This window comes from Triticum dicoccoides, chromosome 2A (assembly GCF_002162155.2).
Source record: "Triticum dicoccoides isolate Atlit2015 ecotype Zavitan chromosome 2A, WEW_v2.0, whole genome shotgun sequence".
In the NCBI taxonomy this organism is placed as follows: domain Eukaryota; kingdom Viridiplantae; phylum Streptophyta; class Magnoliopsida; order Poales; family Poaceae; genus Triticum; species Triticum dicoccoides.
The window spans coordinates 15,542,831-15,554,411 of record NC_041382.1 but is presented as its reverse complement, the minus strand read 5'-3'; the positions used below and the strand labels follow the sequence as shown (position 1 = coordinate 15,554,411).

Sequence of the window (11,581 nt, the reverse complement as noted above, 5' to 3'; positions counted from 1 at the left end):
GCTGCCGCCTGCCGCTTCGACTCTAGGAGCTCACAATTAATAGCGAGAAAAACGAAGAGGCAAGCCCTTGGCTGCCTCTTGGTTGGACCATTGGTGGATCGCGGCTTGGCGGGTGCCAGTCCTGTGCCATCCGGTCGCCGGCCACCGGCCGCCCGCTGCCAGCAGCAGCGGCGCCACCGTCGACGGGTGTACAGCAGCAACGGATGAACGGAACATCCTCAGCAACTCATCTCCGATCAGGTCTATAGCACCTCCTCATCTCCTCATCTCCTTATCCCAAACTACTAAACCCCCTAGGTACAGACTACAGACTACAGAGATACTTCTTAGTTCTTTATTTTGCTTGCTGTTGCCTGACTACACTCTGGTCCTTATTCTTCAGTTGATTCCTTGGTTTATCTCATATCAAATCAAATGAAAACTTGCAGTTCGTACTAGTACAGTAGTACTACTCTATGTCTCTATCAGACATGTAGCCATGTACAGTTGGTTCTACCAAAAAATTATAGGATTAGTGTGACACACTACTTGTACTTGGAAAATTTCTACGGAATTCAATCTGGCATGCCATTCTACTACTAGTACTTTTGCTGGCCTGCTAGTCTACTGCACTAGAATGTTTTGTATCTGAACTTTTACAATTTGTGCTTCCATTATTTGATAGGGAAGAGAAGGGAAGATAATGGAGAAGTATTTGATAAAGAAATCAGCAAATGCCAACACCACCACCCAGCCCCTGGGGGCTATCACCAGCAACAATTCAAGTCGCAGTAGTAATGCATCAAGACCTGCAGCAAAACATAATTCTGTTGTGCCTGAACTAGTTGATTTCAATAAGCTCCCTCGCAATCCAGCTAAAAGGAAGCGAATGGCATATTATCACCCCAACCAACGTGACGAGATAAGAAGGAAGTATTTGATTTGGGGACCTAATCAGCCCCGCAAGTTGGAATTTCCATACAGGGAGATTGGGAAGAAGAAAAAGAAGAGGAGATTCAATCCGGATTGGTATGATGATTATGCTTATTGGCTAGAGTACAGCGAGAAGGAGCACAAAGCCTATTGCTTATGCTGCTATTTGTTTAGGGACAACATTAAAGACAGCCACCATGGGCATGATGCATTTGTAGTAGAAGGTTTCAACTGTTGGAACAAGACAGAGAGATTTGTAACTCACGTCGGTGATCGTAACAGCTTTCACAACAGAGCACTCAAGGATTGCGAGGATCTATTAAAGCAATATCAATCAATCCTTGCAGCCTGGAATAGACAAAGCCAAACTGAAAAGAATGAGCATCTCATCAGGTTAAATGCCGCAATTGATGTTTGTCGATACTTGTTGCATCAGGGACAACCTTTCCGTGACCATGATGAATCTAAAGATTATGAAAATAAAGGAAATTACCTTGAGTTGATGGACTACACTATTAAGCAAAATGATGTTGTTGCTAAGGCATTCAAGAATGCTCCAAATAATAATCAAATGTTGTCTCCCAAAATTCAGAGAGATATTACCGAGTGCTTTGCAAAAGAAGTACTAGGCCATGTGATGAAAGAAACTGGTAATGGTGTGTTCAGCTTATTAGTTGATGAGTGTAGGGATGTTTCCGACAAAGAAAAAATGGCGGTTGTTCTCCGATATCTTGATAAGTGTGGACTGGTCCAAGAGAAGTTTGTTGGTGTTGTTCATGTGGAGGAGACAACAGCTTCTTATCTCAAGTCTTGCATAGATTTATTATTTTCACAACTTGGGCTGAATCTTGAACAAGTTAGAGGCCAAGGTTACGATGGAGCAAGTAATATGTCTGGTGAGTTTAATGGTTTGCAAGCTAAAATTATGAATGAGAACAAATCAGCATATTATGTACATTGTTTTGCTCATAAACTCAACTTGGTTGTTGCGGCTATTGCAAAGAAGATATTCGAGGTCGGAGATTTCTTTGATATGGTTTCAGTTTTGCTGAATGTCATGGGCGCGTCTTGCAAGAGAAAAGACCAACTTCGTGAGCATCACCAAGAAGAAGTGAGAAAATCAATAGGATGTGGATAGATTGCTATGGGGACTGGACTGAATCAAGAATTATCTCTTCAAAGACCAGGTGACACTCGATGGAACTCCCATTAAAAAACACTGTTGGGTTTGTCCAAGTGTTCTCATCTGTGGTCAAAGTACTAGAATATGTCGAGAAAGATGTCATAGATACCGGAAAGAGGCGGCAAGCTAGAGGTGTTCTAAAATATTTCCAGACCTTTGATTCTGCATTTTTCTTACACATGATGATGATGATATTAGCTTTAACAAATGGGCTGTCAAAAACCTTACAGAGAAAGAATAAAGACATTGTAAATGCTATTTCAGATGTGGAATCAACAAAACGAGAGTTAGAAAAACTCAGAACCAATGAGGGCTGGGATTCCCTTATGAAGAAGGTATGTTGTTTTTGTGAGAAGCATGACATTCCAGTGCTTGACATGGAAGATGCCTATGTTAACCCAAAGAAGCCACGACAAAAGACTGGCATTAGCAATGAACATTATTATCGTGTTGACTGTTTCTTTGTTGTGCTCGATCTGTTAGGAGAAGAGTTTAATGACAGATTTAATGAGGTAAATTCTGAGTTGCTTCTATGCATGTCTGCTTTCAGCCCAAGTGATTTATTTTGTCATTTTGACAAGGAGAAGTTACTGAAATTAGCAAAGTTTTATCCTGATGACTTCAATCACAAAGATATGGTGACTCTTGAGCATGAACTTGGACTCTATATAGATAATATACTCCATGATACAAGGTTTTCTAGCTTGGACGGAATAAGTGACTTGGCTAAACTGATGGTGGATACTAGGAAGAATCTCTCATATCCTTTGGTATATCGGCTTTTGAAGCTAGCTCTAACTCTGCATGTTGCCACTGCCACTGTCGAGAGATGTTTTTCAGCGATGAAGATTGTGAAGAATGCTTTGCATAACAAAATTGGTGATGATTATTTGAGCCATAGCCTAATTTGCTTCGTGGAGAAGGAGCTGCTGGACACAATTACCAATGAAGTGATTGTTGATCGTTTCCATAAGATGAAAGATCGTCGTGGGAGAAATGAAACGTAATGGTCTAATACCTTCCACCCTTTTTATATTTACCATCTCCATAGTATTCAAATGCATTGTCCTAATCTGTGTTTTCTCTTCACAGGTAATGCCATTTGTCTTGGAGGCAAATATTACCTTTTGCCACCTATGAAATTATTGGGATATAAAGCCTTCTTGTAAGATTTCTTCAGTTTAGTGCCAAACCTATCATGTTACTACTAGATGATGTATCACTTGTTGGCATTTATGTCAGACAAATATTATCTTTTGCTACATATAAAAACTGGGATATAAAGTGTAAGATTTGTTTATTTTAATGGTAAATTTGTGATGTTATTACTGGACGAAGTATCTTCTGTTTTGAACGTGGATGAAGTATCTTATTGTTATAGAAAAAATGCTAGATTTTTTTATGCATGAAAAGTGCTATACGTTTATATGATTGTGTAAACATGTTCATGAGTTTTACATAGACGAGCGCCCCCAGTCAGTTTTTATCCTAGGTCCACCCCTGATAAATGCTACTCTATAGACGTTTGGCTGACAAAGCAGGGTATAATACTCCAATATATTGCAAGATTTGTAGATTTCTGATCCCACTTGCCGCGGGATGTGTACAGACTATGCTTTCGCCTCCGCGCCGGATGGATTGGTGCATGGCAGGCCAGGACACGTGGCATGAGACGAGAGCTGGAGCGTGCGTTGTTGACCTGCTGGGGTCAAAGCGCCAACGGCTGGTGATTGCAATGTTTTTGTTGATAGCTTACCAAGCTGACCATTTGGTGCCAACTGCTGGTGGACGTGTTTCCTTCGCGTCCCCTGATATTGCCTTTTTTCTTTTTTTTTGAACCTGTTCGGTAACCATGGCGGGCAGAGAAATGAGAGTTTGCACAAGGATACCTGTGGAGGGAGTAGGCATGTAAAGTGAATTTTTATTTCCATTTCTTTGTTGGTACTCCCCAGTTCTTTTATATAAGGTGTATTTGTTTTTACAAAAGTCAAACGCGTGCATGTTTGACCAAATTTTTAGACAAATATATCAATAAATATCCATGGTAGGAAATTTATGTCATTTCAACCATCATGAAAACTAGTTTCATATTTTATCTATTAGGTATTGCAGATATTGTTATTTTATTCTATAATCTTGGTCAACAATTCAAATGATTGATCTTTACGGAAATCAGTACACCTTATATTCTGAAATGGAGGGAGTATATGATAAGAATTAGAGTTGGATGAAACTCTGCTACATCATGGAATGTAAATTTTTACTCCTATTTCCTTGTTTGGCTCCTTCAACTCTTATTTCCCTTCCTACTTAAACTCTCATTCCTTGCAATCAAACAATGGACTTTTAATCTCCATGCCCTCAATGAAATTTCATTTTCATCTCTAATTTCCAAGAACCAAACATGATCTTATGGAAAAAAAAGAGAAATCGTCCTACTCTCTCCCTGTTCATCTTTTTTTCTAGGGCTCTCGCCCTGTTAATTGTGGAATGCTCTCAACCTGTTGAAGGGTCGAAGAATGTGTCACAAAATACAACACCTTTGTAGATGTAGCATTGCTCTAAGAATAAAGCACAAATGGGTAATCTATACGATTGATTTATAGAGAAGCTTAGATTACAGCACCTCCAAGCAGTAATCTATGGCTATCCCCTATCTGACTCGCGGTCTCAATCCCACATGTGTCAAATCCTCCTGTGAAAAAAAGCGTCGAACACTACCTCGAATGTGACATGATGGAGGAAAGGCCAAACCTAAGGGCATTTCCAACACCGTGCAGCAAAATCGTTGCAATCTAGACCACGCCGCCCAACCATGTTAGGTCATCCAACATCGTGCACTAAATGTTTGTGGTGTAGTCAGGGGCGGACCTAGGATAAAAACTGACTGGGGGCGCTCGTCTATGTAAAACTCATGAACATGTTTACACAATCGTATAAACGTATAGCACTTTTCATGCATAAAAAAATCTAGCATTTTTCCTATAACAATAAGATACTTCATCCACGTTCAAAACAGAAGATACTTCATCCAGTAATAACATCACAAATTTACCATTAAAATAAACAAATCTTATACTTTATATCCCAGTTTTTATATGTAGCAAAAGATAATATTTGTCTGACATAAATGCCAACAAATGATACATCATCTAGTAGTAACATGATAGGTTTGGCACTAAACTGAAGAAATCTTACAAGAAGGCTTTATATCCCAATAATTTCATAGGTGGCAAAAGGTAATATTTGTCTCCAAGACAAATGGCATTACCTGTGAAGAGAAAACACAGATTAGGACAATGCATTTGAATACTATGGAGATGGTAAATATAAAAAGGGTGGAAGGTATTAGACCATTACGTTTCATTTCTCCCACGACGATCTTTCATCTTATGGAAACGATCAACAATCACTTCATTGGTAATTGTGTCCAGCAGCTCCTTCTCCACGAAGCAAATTAGGCTATGGCTCAAATAATCATCACCAATTTTGTTACGCAAAGCATTCTTCACAATCTTCATCGCTGAAAAACATCTCTTGACAGTGGCAGTGGCAACAGGCAGAGTTAGAGCTAGCTTCAAAAGCCGATATACCAAAGGATATGAGAGATTCTTCCTAGTATCCACCATCAGTTTAGCCAAGTCACTTATTCTGTCCAAGCTAGAAAACCTTGTATCATGGAGTATATTATCTATACAGAGTCCAAGTTCATGCTCAAGAGTCACCATATCTTTGTGATTGAAGTCATCAGGATAAAACTTTGCTAATTTTAGTAACTTCTCCTTGTCAAAATGACAAAATAAATCACTTGGGCTGAAAGCACACATGCATAGAAGCAACTCAGAATTTACCTCATTAAATCTGTCATTAAACTCTTCTCCTAACAGATCAAGCACAGCAAAGAAACAGTCAACACGAAAGTAATGTTCATTGCTAATGCCAGTCTTTTGTCGTGGCTTCTTTGGGTTAACATAGGCATCTTCCATGTCAAGCACTGGAATGTCATGCTTCTCACAAAAACAGCATACCTTCTTCATAAGGGAATCCCAGCCCTCATTGGTTCTGAGTTTTTCTAACTCTCGTTTTGTTGATTCCACATCTGAAATAGCATTTACAATGTCTTTATTCTTTCTCTGTAAGGTTTTTGACAACCCATTTGTTAAAGCTAATATCATCATCATCATGTGTAAGAAAAATGCAGAATCAAAGGTCTGGAAATATTTTAGAACACCTCTAGCTTTCCGCCTCTTTCCGGTATCTATGACATCTTTCTCGACATATTCTAGTACTTTGACCACAGATGAGAACATCTTGGACAAACCCAACAGTGTTTTTTAATGGGAGTTCCATCGAGTGTCACCTGGTCTTTGAAGAGATAATTCTTGATTCAGTCCAGTCCCCGTAGCAATCTATCCACATCCTATTGATTTTCTCACTTCTTCTTGGTGATGCTCACGAAGTTGGTCTTTTCTCTTGCAAGACGCGCCCACGACATTCAGCAAAACTGAAACCATATCAAAGAAATCTCCGACCTCGAATATCTTCTTTGCAATAGCCACAACAACCAAGTTGAGTTTATGAGCAAAACAATGTACATAATATGTTGATTTGTTCTCATTCATAATTTTAGCTTGCAAACCATTAAACTCACCAGACATATTACTTGCTCCATCGTAACCTTGGCCTCTAACTTGTTCAAGATTCAGCCCAAGTTGTGAAAATAATAAATCTATGCAAGACTTGAGATAAGAAGCTATTGTCTCCTCCACATGAACAACACCAACAAACTTCTCTTGGACCAGTCCACACTTATCAAGATATCGGAGAACAACCGCCATTTGTTCTTTGTCGGAAACATCCCTACACTCATCAACTAATAAGCTGAACACACCATTACCAATTTCTTTCATCACATGGCCTAGTACTTCTTTTGCAAAGCACTCGGTAATATCTCTCTGAATTTTGGGAGACAACATTTGATTATTATTTGGAGCATTCTTGAATGCCTTAGCAACAACATCATTTTGCTTAATAGTGTAGTCCATCAACTCAAGGTAATTTCCTTTATTTTCATAATCTTTAGATTCATCATGGTGACGGAAAGGTTGTCCCTGATGCAACAAGTATCGACAAACATCAATTGCGGCATTTAACCTGATGAGATGCTCATTCTTTTCAGTTTGGCTTTGTCTATTCCAGGTTGCAGGGATTGATTGATCTTGCTTTAATAGATCCTCGCAATCCTTGAGTGCTCTGTTGTGAAAGCTGTTACGATCACCGACGTGAGTTACAAATCTCTCTGTCTTGTTCCAACAGTTGAAACCTTCTACTACAAATGCATCATGCCCATGGTGGCTGTCTTTAATGTTGTCCCTAAACAAATAGCAGCATAAGCAATAGGCTTTGTGCTCCTACTCGCTGTACTCTAGCCAATAAGCATAATCATCATACCAATCCGGATTGAATCTCCTCTTCTTTTTCTTCTTCCCAATCTCCCTGTATGGAAATTCCAACTTGCGGGGCTGATTAGGTCCCCAAATCAAATACTTCCTTCTTATCTCGTCACGTTGGTTGGGGTGATAATATGCCATTCGCTTCCTTTTAGCTGGATTGCGAGGGAGCTTATTGAAATCAACTAGTTCAGGCACAACAGAATTATGTTTTGCTGCAGGTCTTGATGCATTACTACTGCGACTTGAATTGTTGCTGGTGATAGCCCCCAGGGGCTGGGTGGTGGTGTTGGCATTTGCTGATTTCTTTATCAAATACTTCTCCATTATCTTCCCTTCTCTTCCCTATCAAACAATGGAAGCACAAATTGTAAAAGTTCAGATACAAAACATTCTAGTGCAGTAGACTAGCAGGCCAGCAAAAGTACTAGTAGTAGAATGGCATGCCAGATTGAATTCCGTAGAAATTTTCCAAGTACAAGTAGTGTGTCACACTAATCCTATAATTTTTTGGTAGAACCAACTGTACATGGCTACATGTCTGATAGAGACATAGAGTAGTACTACTGTACTAGTACGAACTGCAAGTTTTCATTTGATTTGATATGAGATAAACCAAGGAATCAACTGAAGAATAAGGACCAGAGTGTAGTCAGGCAACAGCAAGCAAAATAAAGAACTAAGAAGTATCTCTGTAGTCTGTAATATGTACCTAGGGGGGTTTAGTAGTTTGGGATAAGGAGATGAGGAGATGAGGAGGTGCTACAGACCTGATCAGAGATGAGTTGCTGAGGATGTTCCGTTCATCCGTTGTTGTTGTATACCCGTCGACGTTGGCGCCGCTGCTGGTGGCATTTATCGTCGGGAATGATTCCTCGGCGCACGATTAGCAGGAGATTATTGTAAAATATACAGTATAGGGATGTTTGTCCGGGAACGGGAAAGGCAACGGGAACGGGAAGAAAGGTGGGATAAAGCGGTGACCGCAGTGTTCTCACAACTCACAACAAAGGGCGTATCCATTGCAGCGGATCACGTGCAACCCAGCCTGTGGCACATCCTTGTTTAGAGACGTACAACGTATTACTCCCTCTGTTTTGAAATCCTTGTCTTACATATGTCTAAATACGAATGTATTAAGTCATATTTTATTATTAGATATATCTATATCTAGACAAATTTCTATGTTCTGAGTTTAATGTCTACGAATAGTAAACAGTTTTTATGTATGATGAATGTCGGGTGTGCCACAAGAGGGGCTGCAATGCGGGGCTGCAATGCGGGGATACACAGCCGATCTCGCGGACGCGTGCTGGGTCGCTGTCGTCCAAGCGTCCGCTTCAGCTAATCTGCAAAGCCTATATAGAAAAGAGCCCGCGCGCCAAATCTCATCAAGAGATCCTTCCAACAAAATTCGAAGCCGCCGCCGTCCGCAACTCCGCCCCCCATCGATCGTGCGCTGCAAGTGCAACCCCGGCGACAGCGGTTCGAGCAGCGGCATCCACGACGACGGCGAGGCAAGCCGGCCCGGCTGAACCAATGGAAGCGGCAGGGGATGGAAGGTTCCGAGGACCCCTCGATGCCGCTGCCGGTTCCAACTGCAGGTACGTATGTGAATCAAATCATCGCCAGTGCTCTTTCTGTTTCCACTCGGTACTATGCTTTCCCCTCCCCGGCCGGCACCCGGTCTGCGCGCCTCCCTTCTTCGCCGGCCGCGTCGAGCATGGCCTAGAACCCAGCCCAGTCGCGGCGTAGTTGACGCCGCCGCGTCGGTTGCCGCCCCCTGAGTGCCTTGCCATGTCGCCCAGCACGCTGCTCGTCGCGCCGCGCTCGCTGCAGAACGTGCTCTCCGCACTCGGCGGTGCCACAGGTGCGCGTCCGCGAAAGCCGCAGCTTGCCGGTTCGCTGCTCGCCCAGCATACCGTAGGTGCGCGTCCACCACAGCAGCGGATCGCCGGGTCGCAGCTCCCCCAGCATGCCATAGTTGCGCGGCCGCAACTGCCGCAGCTCTCGCCGCGCTGGACGTGCTCGCCTCTCGCCGCGCCCAGGAACTACGCCACCGGTCCGCGCGTGCTCGCGTCGCCGTACCGCACGCCTCTCGGCGCGGCGAGCAACTACGCCACCGGTCCGCGCGTCCTCGCGTCGCCGTACCGCACGCCTCTCGGCGCGGCGAGCAACTACGCTACCGGTCCGCGCGTCCTCGCGTCGCCGTACCGCATGCCTCTCAGCGCGCCGAGCAACTGTGCCGCCGTCCGCACGCCTGTCGCCGGGCCGAGCAACTACGCCCCGGTCCGCGCGTGTTCGCCTCGCCGCACAGCACGCCTCTCGGCGCGCCGAGCAACTATGCCGCAGTCCGCGCGTGCTCGCGCCGCCGTACCGCGCGCCTGTCGCCGGGCCGAGCAACTATGCCCCGGTCCGCGCGTGCTCGCGTCGCCGTGCCGCACGCCTCGCGCCGGGCCGAGCACTATGGCATCGCTCCGCGCATGCTCGCCTCGCCATACGGCGCGCCTCTCGCCGCCGAGCAACTACGCCACCGGTCCGCGCGTGCTCGCGTCACCATACCGCACGCCTCTCGCCGCGCCCCGCTCGCGCGCCTCGCTGCGTTGCTTTCCGCGGCCGCTGCTCGCCTCTGGCCGCTCGTGCTCGCGTCGCCGTGCCGCCCCTATATTGCTACGGGGATTAGTAGATGCGGGAGGACTAGCCGCAGTGAGATCAGCTAACTAATCTACTTAGTGGTACTCCTACGAATTTCTTCCTCATCATGCAAAATCTTGTAATAAGGGCGAACTGATTATGTTTTCCCCCAACAAGTACTACTACAATTACGCGATTTCATCTTATAGTATATGGTTCTTATCTTAACAGTGCGACGGATCTGCCTTTGACCAGGCCAGCTCAGATGATGGTGAATGATTGGGAACGAATAGTCGTGGACATCGGTAGCAGCGACGAATCAACAATTCATCCAGCAAATGACCTTCTCATACAAGCCCTGGCTATTTACCCTTACTCCCACTTGGTTGATTGTTGGGAATCCAAGCTCGAGAAAGATGCAGAATTCATCCGCCAAAGTGAAAAGGGTGGGAAATGCATATTCCTCCTGAATAACACATTTGATGTTCTGCAAATGGTGCGGCGTCAAAGAGCATCTTTTGCCAGTGACGAACTGGCAAGTAGGCTCACTTCAATGATCGAGCGGTACAAGAAGAGCTACTTGGACGAGTGCTGGGCTCCTCTGAACCGTCTAAACTTGGAGGAGTTTAATGCTGAATTTCTTGCCACCTCTAATCGCCAGATGACATGGAAGGTCACAGCGGAACTCAGGTATCAACTGCGGCAGGAGATCGTGGATTTCATTGTTCCACCGTATGAGGTGTCCTTATCTGCACTGCAGGGAAAGGGAAAACGACTTTTAGGGGCGCCTTTTTCATTATTAAGGCAGCAAATTGTGGGAGAGAAGAAACAAAAGAAGTACTACCATACTGGTGAGCAGCTAGAAGTGGAGATAAGAGGATTATTTGAAGGGTGAACGGCTAAGCTAACGGGTGAGGATAGGACACTGGACCTGTACACGGCCGTGGCATTTACCATATCTCAAATAAACCCGTGTAACTTTGTCTCGCGGAAAGGGTTTGTTTTGTTTTGTAATTTATACTAGTTGCATATATAGACGCCAACAGTGAGTAGTAGTACAGAGGAGACTAGAGTCGGCAAGCCAGCTTTTTGGATATAGAAGGTAGAGTTGGTATGAAGCCATGACGTGTAGGCTAAAAGTATATATGCAAAGAAAATCAATAGTTTTGTTTCTGTTGTCATGTATGGCTCATATCTTGTGCCCCCTCCCCCCGCGCCCCAGGTTAGGAGCTCTCGCGATGGCGTGGGCAACTGCGCCACCCCTGCACCTTGTGACTCGCCGCTCCGGTGGCCGCGGCCCACACATCCTCGGCCTCCATTGCTACCCTTGTGTGTTGAAAATATGCCCTAGAGACAATAATAAAGTGGTTATTATTATATTTCCTTGTTCATGATAATCTTT

At 44.1% G+C, this 11,581-nt stretch overlaps 1 protein-coding gene and 2 pseudogenes across 1 annotated transcript; 2 read left to right on the top strand and 1 right to left on the bottom strand.

Annotated features, from left to right (window-relative positions):
* The first annotated feature begins 682 nt into the window (after positions 1 to 682).
* On the top strand, positions 683 to 3,102 carry LOC119357425 (annotated as a pseudogene).
* Positions 3,103 to 5,451: 2,349 nt separating this feature from the next.
* Positions 5,452 to 7,872, bottom strand: LOC119357424 (annotated as a pseudogene).
* A 1,116-nt stretch (positions 7,873 to 8,988) lies between these two features.
* LOC119358667 lies at positions 8,989 to 11,323 on the top strand. Its single transcript, XM_037625120.1, has 2 exons — positions 8,989 to 9,149; positions 10,435 to 11,323. The coding sequence occupies exons 1-2, from the start codon at positions 9,085 to 9,087 to the stop codon at positions 11,072 to 11,074; spliced, it is 705 nt and encodes a 234-aa protein (XP_037481017.1). The 5' UTR covers positions 8,989 to 9,084; the 3' UTR covers positions 11,075 to 11,323.
* The last annotated feature ends 258 nt before the right edge of the window (positions 11,324 to 11,581 follow it).